This window comes from Delphinus delphis, chromosome 14, assembly GCF_949987515.2.
Source record: "Delphinus delphis chromosome 14, mDelDel1.2, whole genome shotgun sequence".
In the NCBI taxonomy this organism is placed as follows: domain Eukaryota; kingdom Metazoa; phylum Chordata; class Mammalia; order Artiodactyla; family Delphinidae; genus Delphinus; species Delphinus delphis.
This window is the reverse complement of record NC_082696.1, coordinates 49,677,643-49,694,309: the sequence shown is the minus strand read 5'-3', so window position 1 is coordinate 49,694,309 and position 16,667 is coordinate 49,677,643. Positions and strand designations below refer to the sequence as shown.

The 16,667-nt window shown below is 34.0% G+C and overlaps 1 protein-coding gene across 2 annotated transcripts in view; it reads left to right on the top strand.

Moving 5' to 3' along the window:
* CEP57L1 (centrosomal protein 57 like 1) overlaps positions 1–16,667 on the top strand; it is a 67,053-nt gene that overhangs the window by 24,753 nt on the left and 25,633 nt on the right. The window contains exons 2-4 of one of the 2 annotated variants that reach the window (XM_060030125.1): positions 8,339–8,559; positions 10,100–10,279; positions 11,439–11,560. In XM_060030125.1, coding sequence (XP_059886108.1) covers positions 8,397–8,559; positions 10,100–10,279; positions 11,439–11,560 — 465 coding nt within the window. In that variant the 5' untranslated portion in view covers positions 8,339–8,396. Of the gene's footprint in view, positions 1–8,338; positions 8,560–10,099; positions 10,280–11,438; positions 11,561–16,667 lie in introns of those variants that run through there. The other variant, XM_060030127.1, reaches the window with a different exon arrangement.

The following is a 16,667-nucleotide window of genomic DNA, read 5'->3' as shown; positions in this document are numbered from 1 at the left end:
AACTTTGAGCCAAGTTCTGACTTTGCCACTTTAGTTGTGTTGGGCAAAACACAGTTTTTCTGTGCCACAGTTTACTCATCTTTAAAATTGGAATAATTGTGCATTATAGAGTTGCTCTGTGGATTTTAGTAAATTAATTCACATAATAAGCATTCAATAAATGTGAGGTATCCCTAGTTTTATTATTACCGTGCTATTTCTTTTGCTTATACACTTGATCTTTTTCTCTACTCATTCTCTCACTTTCTTTTGACTGTCAAATCCTACTCATTCATCCTTTGTTTTTCAGTTTAAGAACTAGCTCCTCCAGGAAGCCATCTCTGAAACCCCCAGACTTGTTTAGATGCCCGTCCTCTGGGTTCCCATAGCACCCTTTTTAGTATAATTAAGCTATGAACATTTTAAGGGCTGCCAAGGACTATGTTTTACATCTTTGAGTGGTTAATGAATAAAGTGTGATTGTTTTATTGTTTCTTACTTGTTTTAGGTTGGGAAAGCAATTAGAAAGGGGAGGGATATATTCTACTAGAGTCAAGTAGACAGTTCATAAGCAGGCAGGAAGAGAAGAGATAGCAAGAGGTGAAAAGACAGAAAACAAAATCTGTAACAGTCTGGAACTTTCCAGTGAAAGGGCAAACAATCCAACAAATATCAGTGTGGTTCTCTAAGTATCATTGTGCATAATTAAAATTCTATTGTGATATCCTTAAGGTTAAATTGTGTTGAGTATACTCTATCTAAAATGAAAAAAAGTAGGTTAAGCATTTTAGAAATATTTCTTTTAAAACTAGTTGAAATAAATTTTGGCAATTAAATAGGTAAGCTTTAGTTATTTATCATTGTCCAACAGCTCATTCGCCCTTGGGCTGCCTGACTAATCAGTACTCCCGTAATTAATTCTGATTATTATGTGTGCTCTATCTGTGGGAGAAAAAAAAATAGTAAAGGCCAAGGAGGATTTGTAGCAACTAATCTGAGTATTATTAACTTTAAAATTCATTATTTGTTGACTCAATTTCTAAATTCTTTCTACATGTGATAAGTTTGCCATCAACCATTCTAAAGGGTGTTGACCCAAAACAGACTGCCAGATATTTCTCCAGCAAAAATGGGTTTATTTGGGATCAGCAGAAAATTACAATTTGGAGTCTGCAACTGTGGTGAGCCCTGTGCAAATCCCTGCAGCGCAAGGGAAGGCGAACTCTTTTATAGAGGGGAAAGGAGGTTGGGAGAGCTATAGTAAACAAAGAGTCTATGGCTTTTCATTGGCTGAATCCTTGCCAGGAAAGAAGAGTATTTCTTCTACCTGCTGGACTCAGCTATGTCGCAGGGCATAAGAGCTCCCCCTTCTGATCTCTACTCTATTTAATTGAGGTTTCTGTTTATTAATTTTTTACAAGAGAAATGGTTAGAAACACAATATACACTGTATGCAAAAGTATATACCAAGGTATAATATGTGATTTTTTAAAACTTAGGATAGTATTTATAGAATTGTTGGGTTTAACTATGACAAACATTAGTGTAAGAAGGTAGGGAAAAGTTGTTGACATATCAAATTAGTTTCAGGGGATTCATTTTACAAGTATTTTTTGGATTAGGCCCTGAGGATACAATGCCCATTTGCAGAGCAAAGCAATTTAGATTGTAGAAGCTTACAGAAGAAATAAACATAATTGTCCTCCCTGAGATTATGTTGATATAAGAGGCATAAGACCCTTAAAAATGAAAAGATATAAGTGCTTCTACAAATATCAATATAAGCCATTGATACTCTACATCTTCACCATTTTCTACCTCTGTAGAAATCTAATTAAAAGGAAACTATTTTAGTAAGTTTTTGTTTCTTATTATAAAACTAATATGTATTTATTGTAGAGAATGTATAAGGTAGAAATAAGAAAATAAAAATCTATTGTCCATCTAGTAACATTTAATATATTTACAATTATTATTTATTGTATATAATATATTATAATAAATATTATTTAATACATATATAGTCTTTTATGCTTATCTTTGTCCTTTTTAAAAATTGAGCTATAGTTATATAATTGTATATCCTTTATTCACTTTATATTGAATCAGGAACACTTTCTCTGGACTGAATATTCAAGATAAAGTACAGGTAAAGATGATGGAGAGTCTAATCATTTAAATAATCTCAGACATTTTTAAGTTTTAAACTTATTTATATTCAAGTTCAGTAAGGAAAAATTTAACTTCTGATTATTAGATAAAATGTTCGTAAGTCTAGTTATCTTAAATCCACAAATTAATATGTTTGCTGGAAATCAGGTAGCTCTTACAGCATAGCATTGAGAATTAACTGTACACGTAACAATTAGATGCTGTATTATAATTTATAAAATATTTGTAAAAGATTGCTTTGTACTCTTTAAAAAACAAGATATTTTACTCATGTAATCATATTTCTTCTATTCAGACTCATTTAGGATAATGAGATTGAAGAATGGTCAATAAAATTTTAATAATTATGAAATAAGCAAACCAATTTTATTGGGTATACTGCTAGCTAACTCACCCCCTGTGTTTTTTTCTCCCTTTTCATTGTCTCTTGTTTGTCTTTTTTCAACAGTGAGATTGCAAACTATTTGACTGCAGAAGCTATGCCCTGTGTGTTTATTTCTACAGGGCATAGCATATTAGATGTAGATACTAAAGAATTACTTGTTCTTACTTTGACTTTGCCTGTGGGCACCTCAGATTCAACTATATCTAAAACAGAGTTCATTGTTTTCCATCAGACTTGTATCTCCTTTTATATTATTTCTTATTTCTGTTAATGCCACCACCATCTCTTTACTTGCCCAAGTGAAATTTTGGAGTGTGGTTTTGATTCTTTCCTCTCCCCCATTTCACATATCTAGTTGGTTCCTAAGTCCTTTTGATTGTATCTTCTAAGAATCTTCCATGTTGATCTCATTTACTACAGTCTTAGTTCAGGCCTTATATTTTTTCTCATCTTAATTACTTCAGTAACCTCTTAAATTGTCTCTCTGCCTGTAATTTCTTCTCCCTCCAATCTACCTCAGGGCCATCTGAATAAACTCAGAATACAAACCTGATCATGTTATTCCCCTTTATATCCTTTATTAGCTCCCTATTGCCTGATCCTATAAAATACGAACTACTTGTGTGATATACCAAATCCTTTGTGGTTTGGCCCTCATATACCTTTTTAGCCATCTCTTATTGCCAACATTTACTCACTATGCTCAAGCCAAATTCACTAGGATCTGTCATGTCCCTCAATGATTATATCTCTTAATTATGTTTTTCCAAATTTTGTGTTCCTGTTAAGCCATTTATTGTTTGCTTGTTTTGATCTCTGTCTTTCACATCTTTCCTCAATGTCGTAAGCCTTTGTTAAACAACTTATATTTAAGAGTGGAGCACTAAAAAACTGATTGGAAATTCCAAATCCGTCCAATCCATTCATTTTATTGTCTTTAGTATCTTTGTTAACTTGGGCTAGTCATATTCCCTTGATAAGGATCTTCCCGTCTCCACTTGGATATGTAGACTGCCAGTATTCTGTGTACTGAATCTTCCTCCTTTCAGTCTGGTTCCCCACCCTCACCTGTGCTGAGTGTCTCCCAATCCAGAGATACTCTAAAAGTCCCTCTTCATTAAAACAACAACAACAACAACAACAACTACTGGTCTTCTTCCCAGACGAGGGGATAAAGCAGTCTTTTGGTTGTATGGAGAAGCAAAGGAGATTTGGGCATATAATTTACGTCTAAATTAAACTTTCATCCTATTCTCTAGGTTTCAGCCCTATCTTAACAACTTACAAATTTACTACAGAGGTGTAGCTAATTCATGAGCCATTTTGGAGGTTCTATAGGGTAAACTTAAAAGTCACTTTTATTACTTGAGTTAGGAATCTGCCTTTTTGCATTAGCTAAGTCTGTTATTACTTGTACATCTGTTTTCCATTTTCCAAAGTTATGTTGTTGTCATCTTTTCTGATTTCTTTGTCCTTTCAGGTTTATCTTTTTTAAAAAGTTTTAATATTATTTTAGTGGGTTTTGAAGAGGAAGCAAAAGTCAGTGTATATGTTCGCTCTCCCATATTTACCTAAACTACTCTTTCAAAACTGTTCATAATTCCAAATTATTTCTGGCTTTACTTATCTCTCTGTCAATCAGAGTTAGATAATCCCTCTTCTGTGCTCCCATAACACTCTGTGTATGCTTTTGTTATGGAACTTATCCCGTTGAATCATATCTTGTTTTTAACTTGTCTCTCCTGCCACACATCGTTGTACAACCAATCTCCAGAACTTTTTCATCTGGCGAAACTGAAATTCTACAACTCCCCATTTACCCCTCCCCTCAGCTACCATTCTGCTTTCTGTTTCTATGAGTTTGACGACTCTAGATACCTCATATAAGTAGAATCATACAGTATTTGTCTTTCTGTGACTGGTTTATTTCACTTAGCATAGTGTCTTCAGTGTTCATCCATGTTTTAGCGTGTGTCAGAATTTCCTTCTCTTTTTAAGGCCAAATAGTATTACATTGTATGTATATACATTTTGTTTATCTGTTCATTCATTGATGGACGTTTGGGTTGTTTCCACCTTTTGGCTATTGTAAATAATGCCATTATGAATATAGGTTTACAAATATCTATTTGAAACCATGCTTTCAATTTTCTTTTGGATATATATACCTAGACATGTCATCATTTTTTATGACGTTGACATTTTTTAAGAAAACAGTCCCCCCTTTATAAAAAATAGAATGTTTTCTATTTGTGGCTTTTGTGATGTACTGAGATTCAGGTTACACATTCCTGGCCAGAATGCTGCATAAGTGATTGCAAATATTATCTTCTGCTTTTCTTTTGTCTTTCAAATTTTTTCATAATTTCTATATGTTGTAGAATGAATTTTCATGTAGTCTTTGTATCTTTTCCTTTATTTTCCTCCTGCCTTTAAACACAAAATATCTTGCCCCCTTCTAAGATTATTTTAACTCTTCACTGTTTTTTTTTATAATTTTTAAAGTTAAAAAAATTTTAACTCTGTAGGTTATTTGAAGTTCTGTACTGATGTGTGCTATTGTGGAAAGGTTTAACTGGGTTTTTTCCCTAGTTTTTCTAACATCATTCATTGAATGAACAACAAATGAAACATTTGTTGAATCCCATGGAAGTATTTATGTGAAGTTCTTAGATTTACTAATTTCTATTGACCAGTCAGTTTTTATATCACTGTCTTAACACCTTAGTTATTATATGTTGTAAATAATAGGTTGTAATATCTATTAGAGCATCTGTAAGGCAAATTCCTTAACCTCAAATTATTCTACTCAATTGTAAGAGTACTTTTAAAAGTAATATACATTAAGAATAAAATAAAGTTAGTCCAGCCTTTACTGTGTTTGCTCTTTGGATAAGTTAATCTAGATGCATACACAAAGAAAACCAGATAAAAGAAGCAGAGCTGTTGATCTTTCTCCAGTCTCTCCAAGGAAAAAATCTAAACTTGAAAGAATTACCAGTACGGAAACAGAGAGTCCTCCATTTCAAGAACCCATTGTAGTATCTCTGACTGCTTCCTAAATGCTGTCTCCCTAATAGTCCTATGAGATTACACAAAGATGATGCCACCAGCAGGAATAGACATTGGTTGTTTAAAGGGACCATTTTGGAACAATTACTTCCCTCAAGAACGAGTGAAAATGCTTTGCAGTTAAGTATTTGTGTCCAGCACATTCTTTAGAGGGGATAGTTTCTTCATGCAGTGGCACCTTAGTTGCAGCCAATTAAGGTGTCTTAATTTTATACACCATAGAGGCAATGGATAATTTCCCTGATTGTTTACAAGCTGTCAGGAATGGTTCCAGGCATAACTTGAGTTTTCCTAAGCTTTACCAGGCTATTGATACAATCGAGGCCCACATTTTACAGCCCTTTGCCCCTACCTGTGGGACAGAATACTCCAACAAGAATTTCTGAGGTCTTTTCAATAACCTACAGCTACACCTCATACCAAACATTCACATTCCTTGGAGGATGGGGCTTAGGCAGCTCTCTGTATTTTCAGAAAACTTCCTCTAGAAAATTCTCTCATACATGCCATGAATATGTCCTTTCCAGCTGCTCTGTCACTCTCTTGCTGTCTCTCTCTGGCTGAACAGTACTACCAATGCAACAGAACTCTTAAAGTGCCAAAACTGTGTTAGTGACCTCTGGCAACTTCCCCCTTCATTGGAATATAACATCTTATACAAAGCAAGGCAGCTAGTGCCTCAATCTTTTATAGAGATCTTGGTGAAATATTTCTCACTTTTTACTTCCAGCCCTCTCTCTTCCCTACAGCCATGTATAAGTAGATGGGACTAGGTCAGAGATGAATTAAAATGACCACCACCATACTCTACTCAGAATCACTCCTCCTCTTCTCCACCAATTAAGGCTTTGATTTTGGATCAGGGTTTCTGTACATCTGTCATATTCCTTCAGAGTTTTTCTCCTAGGATGCCTCGGTTCTTTATGTAAATAAGCTTTGAGTAGTTTTTAAGCACTTGTTTATAATACAGGGCTAGATTGTAAGGGTTGAGCTGGAACCCCTATTACAGTGAGAACCCCATGGCTTGTTTTCTCTCATTTCTTTACTGTTTTCTTTCTTTTCTTCATATACCAGTAGGTTATTACTCTGCTTATGCCAACTTTCAGATATGTTTACACATTTAATTTAAATAAACTTTGGTCTAATTTTTAACTTATTGGTATCTTCTGAGTAGTCATTTCATATACGCTAAAACCCTTGAATTCTTTTTAATTGGTGCAAAAATTGACTTTGTAAAATAATACTATATTTGGGACAGAGGAAGCAGACAGTCCTCCCAAGGACTTCAGTGTATAGTGACTAATGGCAAAATTTCATTCTTTTCATTATTGGAGAGACTCAGCAGGAGCTGAAAACTGAATCAGATTTCTCGAGTAACTCCAAAGTTCTTTGGATAGTTTCAACCACATACCTCTCTCTGAAGATGTACAACCATGTTCAGAACATCTGTACTTTGGGGCCCTGCCTTTACTTTATTGTGAGCCAGCTGTAACTAAATTTGCTCTCTTATTTTTTGAGGGAACAGCAACTTAGATAGATGCAGTCTCCCATGGGGAGCAGACAGTGTCTAAGCAGCAAGAACCCAGAGGGACAGAGACATGGTTAGTAAATGGTAGCTGGTGCTAATAACAAAAGCAAAAATGATCACCTCCTAAGATCAAAGAGCATCAAGTATTCTAGCAAAGCTTCCTAGGCTCTATAACCTCTAATTTAGACTGATGAGAATGTCCTGGAAGACTACACATCATGACAGTGGCTAAAGTAGAAAATCCTATTGAGTGAAGTTATGTTCCCTGCCATCCCAGGAAATACAGTCATGGAAGTATCTTCCTTTGCCCTGTGAATTGGGAAGGTAGTGAAATCACTGAAATTTTACAGTTCTCAAAAATTAAAGTAGGCTAATTATAATTCTACAAAGGAATTCTAAATTTACATTTTAAAGCAAGCTTTCATTCTAAAAATTGTGCTGGTAAATTGTTTTGTGTATAAACAATTTTCTGTTTCTTTCAGTGTGGTTATGAGTTAATTTATTTAACATTGACTATAATCTATTAAGTAGAATACATTTCTAAAATATTTAAATTACAGAAAGGAAAATAAAATGATTTGGGAACATTTAAAAATTATCTGCTAAGATGGTTAAAAGAGCTCTCCAACAAACATACAAAAAAAGCCCAGAATGACAAGGTAAAGCTATTTTAGATTTTCAGATTTTGGAACCCTTCTAAACTACATGATTAGAATGCTAGTGCATTAAGTGGAGTTGTGTCTTATTCAAGGGTTAGACTCAGAAATTGATATATCCAAAATTATCCTTGAAAATCCCTTAGGAGGCCAGTACATTAGAGTCTTAGAGAATCATGTTATGTGGGTGGCTTGTGTTTCAAAGCTGTGTTGTCTTTTAGAATATATACTTTTCTCTCTGAACCCTAGAGTCAAACTCTTTTAGAGGGGTGCTCAGATGATGAACTTATGATCAACTGAGAAACCAGCAAATTCACACCACGCATGTAACGCTCACTCCAGAGCATATACTCATTGAAAGTCAGGCGGAATTGTCTATACTGTTTATAGAGTAAATAGTCATTTTTCTTTCTTTTACTGCTGAATTTATTATAGTTGAATTTGTGATAATTAACTTCGTAAAGACAAAATTCCACAGTATATGATTATGTATTTATTTTAAAGTTTCATCTGAATTTTTGTCTAATGTTTTTGTCATTCACATAGGAAAGAATGATGCTATACTGTGCTATTCCTTTACTGGCACAGTACAGAAGTACAGATAATGGATTCTGAATTAATGCACAGTATAGTAGGAAGCTATCGTAAACCTCCAGAAAGAGTGTTTGTTCCATCAATCGCCCAGAGTGTTGAATCATCTCAGACTCACTATTCTGTGAACTTAGAAGTTACCTCTCCTAAAATGCTTCGTAGTCCAAATAGCCAAGGTAATGCTAATATAAAATCTTATTTAACATTAGGGGAATGGTACAAAGTATGTTATACAAAACTTTTCATTTTTATATAGAAAATAAGATGATTGTGTATTTAACTAATCTTAGTAAAACTACTCATTTTGACTCTGTTTCTTAAAGTTTCTGTAAACTTAAGTTACTTAACATTTTTTTATTTTGGCTTCTTCAGCTATAAGATGAAAATTAATATAACCAGCTAAGCACATATTACAGGCTTATCATTAAAACGTCATTAGAAAATAGGAAAATACTCTCTGAAGAATAAAAGGTCAGATTTTCAGAATCCTTCTAATAAACAAGATGATTAGAATACTAATGAATTAAGTAGAATTGTCTTAGTCAAGGATTAAATTCAGTAATTTCATATATCTGAAATTACCCTTGAAAATTCTTCATGAATCCAGTACATTGGAGTAACTACAAAATACAAGTAATATAACTTTTAAAATACAAGCTTAGGAGGATCTTAAAATTGAATTAGGAAAACATTTATGACTCCAGGCATACCTACACCATTACAAATTACTTTCTAAGATGATGATAGTCACGTTGTTTTTTAATCTTTTATAATAATGGTTGCCATTATTAAATAGACTGGCTTTGTGGAGCAAAGCAACTGAAGAAATAATAATCCAAATCAAAAAATAATCTCTAGCAGACATCTTTCTAATTGGATATAAACTATTTGAAAGTTAACTTATAACATTTATTTATATTCAATTATCTCTAGTTTTTTATAATTTAAAGTTGTAACTGAGAAGAAAATGTAAGACAATATTTGAAAATTTTATAACTCTGAGCTTATCTGAATCATGAAGATATTAATATAGCTGAAAAGAAATCACAGTAGTACATGTGTAACACTTATAATCTTTCAAGCCTGACATCAGTTAAACCACTAGGTTGTAATTTTTTCTTAATGGAAGAAACTATGTTCTATCCCATATGTCCTAATTATTAACATTATATCTTGGACAAAGAAACAATAAATGTTTCTGGTTTGACTGAAACTGAATACATGAAGAACTGAGAAAAACTTTTAACTTTAAACCTAAGTTTCCTTGTTAATTAGTGGGCACTATATTTTAATTTTCTTTATCCATGCTCATACTCTTATGCCTCCCAACCTTCCTCCCTTTCTCTACCTCTCTGTCTCTCTCTCTCTTTCCATATACATATATACACACACACACATATATACATATACATATATACATATCTTTTTGCCTTAATTTGAATATATTTATTTTATTAAATTTAGTGATTATTAGCTTTCTCATATCTCAAATTTAGGAAAGTACTAAATACAATCATAAATATATTGTTTTTGTAAGATATGTTAGAATTTGTCCCTCTTTAAAGTTTTGTCATTTTTCTTTTTGATGAGGAATATAAATTACTTATTTTTTTTGGTTCACTAACAAAAACATACTGCTCACTTTTATATGCTACTATGATTGTTAAGTGTTCAAAAATTCTCACTTAAAATATCAAGCAAATTTTTTTTCAACAGCTCTTATTTTAGCCTTAAAAACTCTTCAGGAAAAGATTCATCGTTTAGAGTTAGAGAGAACACAAGCTGAAGATAACCTGAACATTCTTTCCAGAGAAGCGGCACAGTATAAAAAGGCCTTGGAGGATGAAACAAAGGAGAGAAATCTGGCACATGAGGAACTAATAAAGCAGAAAAAAGGTAAGAACATTCAATAGTTCTCAGAAACAAGTGGTTACCAAAGTTTACAACTTAAAAATAATAAGCCCAGTCTAAGAAGATTTACTCAAATATCTTTGTTCTTATATGCATTCGAACATTGAGGGCTTGTTCTCAGACATTTTGGTATTTGCATTAAATGGATGTAATTTTGAACTTACCTCTATTATATCTGTTATCCCAGTTCATAAATTTTTGAGATTAAAAGAAAAATTAGACAAGTTGTGTTTAAGAATTATAATATTTTCAGAATACCAACAAAATGCAATATGTTATTAGCCCATAATATAATTGGAATACTTCATATTTTCACTAGTTTTTTTTTTAATTAGAAAATATAAAGCAATACTAGTAATTAAACAACATAAAACAATAAAAATTAACTTAAAAAATTATATTTAACTTAAAAGATTAATTGGAAGAAATGGACAGGTAGGTGGAGGCTTCTGTGGAAATTATGAAAAGGACTTCTGGACATCTGTTTTAGAGATTTAGAACATAAGTTCTTTATATAATTTCACTTAAAAATTGTGGCTTTTTTTTCCTTGTAACACTACATCACCCTCATAAACAAGGTTCAAATTTGTGTTTCAACTTATAAATAGAATGAAGAAATGGGGAGGAAAAAAAAACATCCCAAGGTAATTGGACAAAAGTAGAAGAAAGAGCTGAGGAAAGTAACGAATTAAAGAATTAGAACGAGGTTGCTTATTATAAATAGAATTAACTGTGCAGTTAGTAGTCGAGAACAGAGGACAATGGGAATGGTAGAATGCATATACCTGAGTTTCCTGAAAGAGAAGAAATGTATTGTTAGGAAAGAGACTTTAGGTCCTCTATTTTCCAGATGGTGTTGTTTCCCAGGAAGAGCCAGGTTTTTTGTTATCCCACAGGTCACTGACATCCTTCCTTTTCAGAAGTATGCCCTCTGGGAGTTTATGAGGAGGCAACGTTAAATTGGTTATATATAATTAATGAGATACACACAAAATGTATGTTCATAACTTTGGGAGAGTCAATATTTAGAACTAAAGAACTCTTGAACTTTTAGCTGTTGATTGAATTCATAGAATACATTTCTTGTTATAACTCTCTGATCTATGTGATAACTAACTGACTCATTACTTTTTCTTTTTCATAGATATAAGTATGCAGTTAAGCTCAGCCCAGTCTCACTGTACCCTTCTAGAGAAACAACTAGAATATACAAAGAGAATGGTTCTCAATGTAGAGCGAGAGAAGAATATGATCCTAGAACAACAGGTGACCATATTTTCTATAGTAATATAATATAATATATATTTTTTGTTGTGTATTTTTTTAACAAAGTGAATCAGTTATACATATACATATGTTCCCATATCTCTTCCCTCTTGCGTCTCCCTGCCTCCCACTCTCCCTATCCCACCCCTCCAGGCGGTCACAAAGCGCCGAGCTGATCTCCCTGTGCTATGTGGCTGCTTCCCACTAGCTATCTACCTACGTTTGGTAGTGTATATATGTCCATGCCTCTCTCTCGCTTTGTCACAGCTTACCCTTCCCCCTCCCCATATCCTCAAGTCCGTTCTGTAGTAGGTCTGTGTCTTTATTCCTCTCTTACCCCTAGGATCTTCATGCCTTTTTTTTTTCTTAAATTCCATATATATGTGTTAGCAAACAGTATTTCTCTTTCTCTTTCTGACTTACTTCACTCTGTATGACAGACTCTAGGTCCATCCACCTCATTACAAATAGCTCAATTTCGTTTCTTTTTATGGCTGAGTAATATTCCATTGTATATATGTGCCACATCTTCTTTATCCATTCATCCGATGATGGACACTTAGGTTGTTTCCATCTCCGGGCTATTGTAAATAGAGCTACAATGAACATTTTGGTACATGACTCTTTTGGAATTATGGTTTTATCAGGGTATATGCCCAGGACTGGGATTGCTGGGTCATATGGTAGTTCTATTTGTAGTTTTCTAAGGAACCTTCATACTGTTCTCCATAGTGGCTGTACCAATTCACATTCCCACCAGCGGTGCAAGAGTGTTCCCTTTTCTCCACACCCTCTCCAGCATTTATTGTTTCTAGATTTTTTGATGATGGCCATTCTGACTGGTGTGAGATGATATCTCATTGTAGTTTTGATTTGCATCTCTCTAATGATTAATGATGTTGAGCATTCTTTCATGTGTTTGTTGGCAGTCTGTATATCTTCTTTGGAGAAATGTCTATTTAGGTCTTCGGCCCACTTTTTAATTGGGTTGTTTGTTTTTTTGATATTGAGCTACATGAGCTGTTTTTGTATTTTGGAGATTAATCCTTTGTCCATTGCTTCATTTGCAAATATTTTCTCCCATTCTGAGGGTTGTCTTTTCATCCTGTTTATGGTTTCCTTTGCTGTGCAAAAGCTTTTAAGTTTCATTAGGTCCCATTTATTTATTTTTGGTTTTATTTCCATTTCTCTAGGAGGTGGGTCAAAAGGATCTTGCTGGGATTTATGTCATAGACTGTTCTGCCTATGTTTTCCTCTAAGGGTTTGATAGTTTCTGGCCTTACATTTAGGTCTTTAATCCATTTTGAACTTATTTTTGTGTTTGGTGTTAGGGAGTGTTCTAATTTCATTCTTTTACATGTACCTGTCCAGTTTTCCCAGCACCACTTATTGAAGAGGCTGTCCTTTCTCCACTGTACATTCCTGCCTCCTTTATCAAAGATAAGGTGACCATATGTGCGTGGGTTTATCTCTGGGCTTTCTATCCTGTTCCATTGATCTATCTTTCTGTTTTTGTGCCACTACCATACTGTCTTGATTACTGTAGCTTTGTAGTATAGTCTGAAGTCAGGGAGCCTGATTCCTCCAGCTCCGTTTTTCGTTCTCAAGATTGCTTTGGCTATTCGGGGTCTTTTGTGTTTCCATACAAATTGTGAAATTTTTTATTCTAGTTCTGTGAAAAATGCCAGTGGTAGTTTGATAGGGATTGAATTGAATGTGTAGATTGCTTTGGGTAGTAGAGTCATTTTCACAATGTTGATTCTTCCAATCCAAGAACATGGTATATCTCTCCATTTATTTGTATCATCTTTAATTTCTTTCATCAGTGTCTTATAATTTTCTGCATACAGGTCTTTTGTCTCCTTAGGTAGGTTTATTCCTAGATATTTTATTCTTTTTGTTGCAATGGTAAATGGGAGTGTTTTCTTGATTTCACTTTCAGATTTTTCATCATTACTGTATAGGAATGCCAGAGATTTCTGTGCATTAATTTTGTATCCTGCTACTTCACAAAATTCATTGATTAGCTCTAGTAGTTTTCTGGTAGCATCTTTAGGATTCTCTATGTATAGTATCATGTCATCTGCAAACAGTGACAGCTTTACTTCTTCTTTTCTGATTTGGATTCCTTTTATTTCCTTTTCTTCTCTGATTGCTGTGGCTAAAACTTCCAAAACTATGTTGAATAAGAGTGGTGAGACTGGGCAACCTTGTCTTGTTCCTGATCTTAGTGGAAATGCTTTCAGTTTTTCACCATTGAGGACGATGTTGGCTGTGGGTTTGTCATACATTGCCTTTATTATGTTGAGGAAGGTTCCCTCTATGCCTACTTTCTGCAGGGTTTTTATCATAAATGGGTGTTGAATTTTGTCGAAAGCTTTCTCTGCATCTGTTGAGATAATCATGTGGTTTTTCTCCTTCAGTTTGTTAATATGGTGTATCACGTTGATTGATTTGCGTATACTGAAGAATCCTTGCATTCCTGGAATAAACCCCACTTGATCATGGTGTATGATTCTTTTAATGTGCTGTTGGATTCTGTTTGCTAGTATTTTGTTGAGGATTTTTGCATCTATGTTCATCAGTGATATTGGCCTGTAGTTTTCTTTCTTTGTGACATCCTTGTCTGGTTTTGGTATCAAGGTGATGGTGGCCTCATAGAATGAGTTTGGGAGTGTTCCTCACTCTGCTATATTTTGGAAGAGTTTGAGAAGGATAGGTGTTAGCTCTTCTAAATGTTTGATAGAATTCGCCTGTGAAGCCATCTGGTCCTGGGCTTTTGTTTGTTGGACGATTTTTAATCACAGTTTCAATTTCAGTGCTTGTGATTGGTCTGTTCATATTTTCTATTTTTTCCTGATTCAGTCTTGGCAGGTTGTGCCTTTTTAAGAATTTGTCCATTTCTTCCAGGTTGTCCATTTTATTGGCATAGAGTTGCTTGTAGTAATCTCTCATGATCTTTTGCATTTCTGCAGTGTCCGTTGTTACTTCTCCTTTTTCATTTCTAATTCTATTGATTTGAGTCTTCTCCCTTTTTTTCTTGATGAGTCTGGCTAATGGTTTATCAATTTTGTTTACCTTCTCAAGGAACCAGCTTTTAGTTTTATTGATGTTTCCTATTGTTTCCTTCATTTCTTTTTCATTTATTTCTGATCTGATTTTTATGATTTCTTTCCTTCTGCTAACTTTGGGGTTTTTTTGTTCTTCTTTCTCTAATTGCTTTAGGTGCAAGGTTAGGTTGTTTATTCGAGATGTTTCCTGTTTCTTAAGGTAGGATTGTATTGCTATAAACTTCCCTCTTAGAACTGCTTTTGCTGCATCCCATAGGTTTTGGGTCATCGTGTCTCCATTGTCATTTGTTTCTAGGTATTTTTTGATTTCGTCTTTGATTTCTTCAGTGATCACTTCGTTATTAAGTAGTGTATTGTTTAGCCTCCATGTGTTTATATTTTTTTTACAGATCTTTTCCTGTAATTGATATCTAGTCTCATAGTGTTGTGGTCGGAAAAGATACTTGATACAATTTCAATTTTCTTAAATTTACCAAGGCTTGATTTGTGACCCAAGATATGATCTATCCTGGAGAATGTTCCATGAGCATTTGAGAAAAGTGTGTATTCTGTTGTTTATGGATGGAATGTCCTATAAATATCAATTAAGTCCATCTTGTTTAATGTATCATTTAAAGCTTGTGTTTCCTTATATTTATTTTCATTTTGGATGATCTGTCCATTGGTGAAAGTGGGGTGTTAAAGTCCCCTACTATGAATGTGTTACTGTCGATTTCCCCTTTTATGGCTGTTAGTATTTGCCTTATGTATTGAGGTGCTCCTATGTTGGGTGCATAAATATTTACAATTCTTGTATCTTCTTGGATCGATCCCTTGATCATTATGTAGTGTCCTTCTTTGTCTCTTCTGATAGTCTTTATTTTAAAGTCTATTTTGTCTGATATGAGAATTGCTACTCCAGCTTTCTTTTGGTTTCCATTTGCATGAAATACCTTTTTCCATCTCCTTACTTTCAGTCTGTATGTGTCTCTAGGTCTGAAGTGGGTCTCCTGTAGACAGCATATATATGGGTCTTGTTTTTGTATCTATTCAGCCAATCTGTGTCTTTTGGTGGGAGCATTTAGTCCATTTACATTTAAGGTAATTATCGATATGTATGTTCCTATTCCCATTTTCTTAATTGCTTTGGGTTTGTTATTGTAGGTCTTTTCCTTCTCTTGTGTTTCTTGCCTAGAGAAGTTCCTTGAGCATTTGTTGTAAAGCTAGTTTGGTGGTGCTGAACTCTCTCAGCTTTTGCTTGTCTGTAAAGATTTTAATTTCTCCATCAAATCTGAATGAGATCCTTGCTGGGTAGAGTAATCTTGGTTGCAGGTTTTTCTCCTTCATCACTTTCAATATGTCCTGCCAGTCCCTTCTGGCTTGCAAAGTTTCTGCTGAAAGATCAGCTGTTAACCTTATGGGGATTCCCTTGTGTGTTATTTGCTGTTTTTCCATTGCTGCTTTTAATATGTTTTCTTTGTGTTTAATTTTTGACAGTTTGATTAATATGTGTCTTGGCATATTTCTCCTTGGATTTATCCTGTATGGGACTCTCTGTGCTTCCTAGACTTGATTAACTATTTCCTTTCCCATATTAGGGAAGTTTTCAACTATAATCTCTTCAAATATTTTCTCAGTCTCTTTCTTTTTCTCTTCTTCTTCTGGAACCCCTGTAATTTGAACGTTGGTGCATTTAATGTTGTCCCAGAGGTCTCTGAGACTGTCCTCAGTTCTTTTCATTCTTTTTTCTTTATTCTGCTCTGCAGTAGTTATTTCCACTATTTTATCTTCCAGGTCACTTATCCATTCTTCTGCCTCAGTTATTCTGCTATTGATCCCATCTAGAGTATTTTTAATTTCATTTATTGTGTTGTTCATCATTGCTTGTTTCATCTTTATTTCTTCTAGGTCCTTGTTAAATGTTTCTTGCATTTTGTCCATTCTATTTCCAAGATTTTGGGTCATCTTTACTATCATTATTCTGAATTCTTTTTCAGGTAGACTGCCTATTTCCTCTTCATGTGTTTGGTCTGGTGGGTTTTTATCTTGCTCCTTCA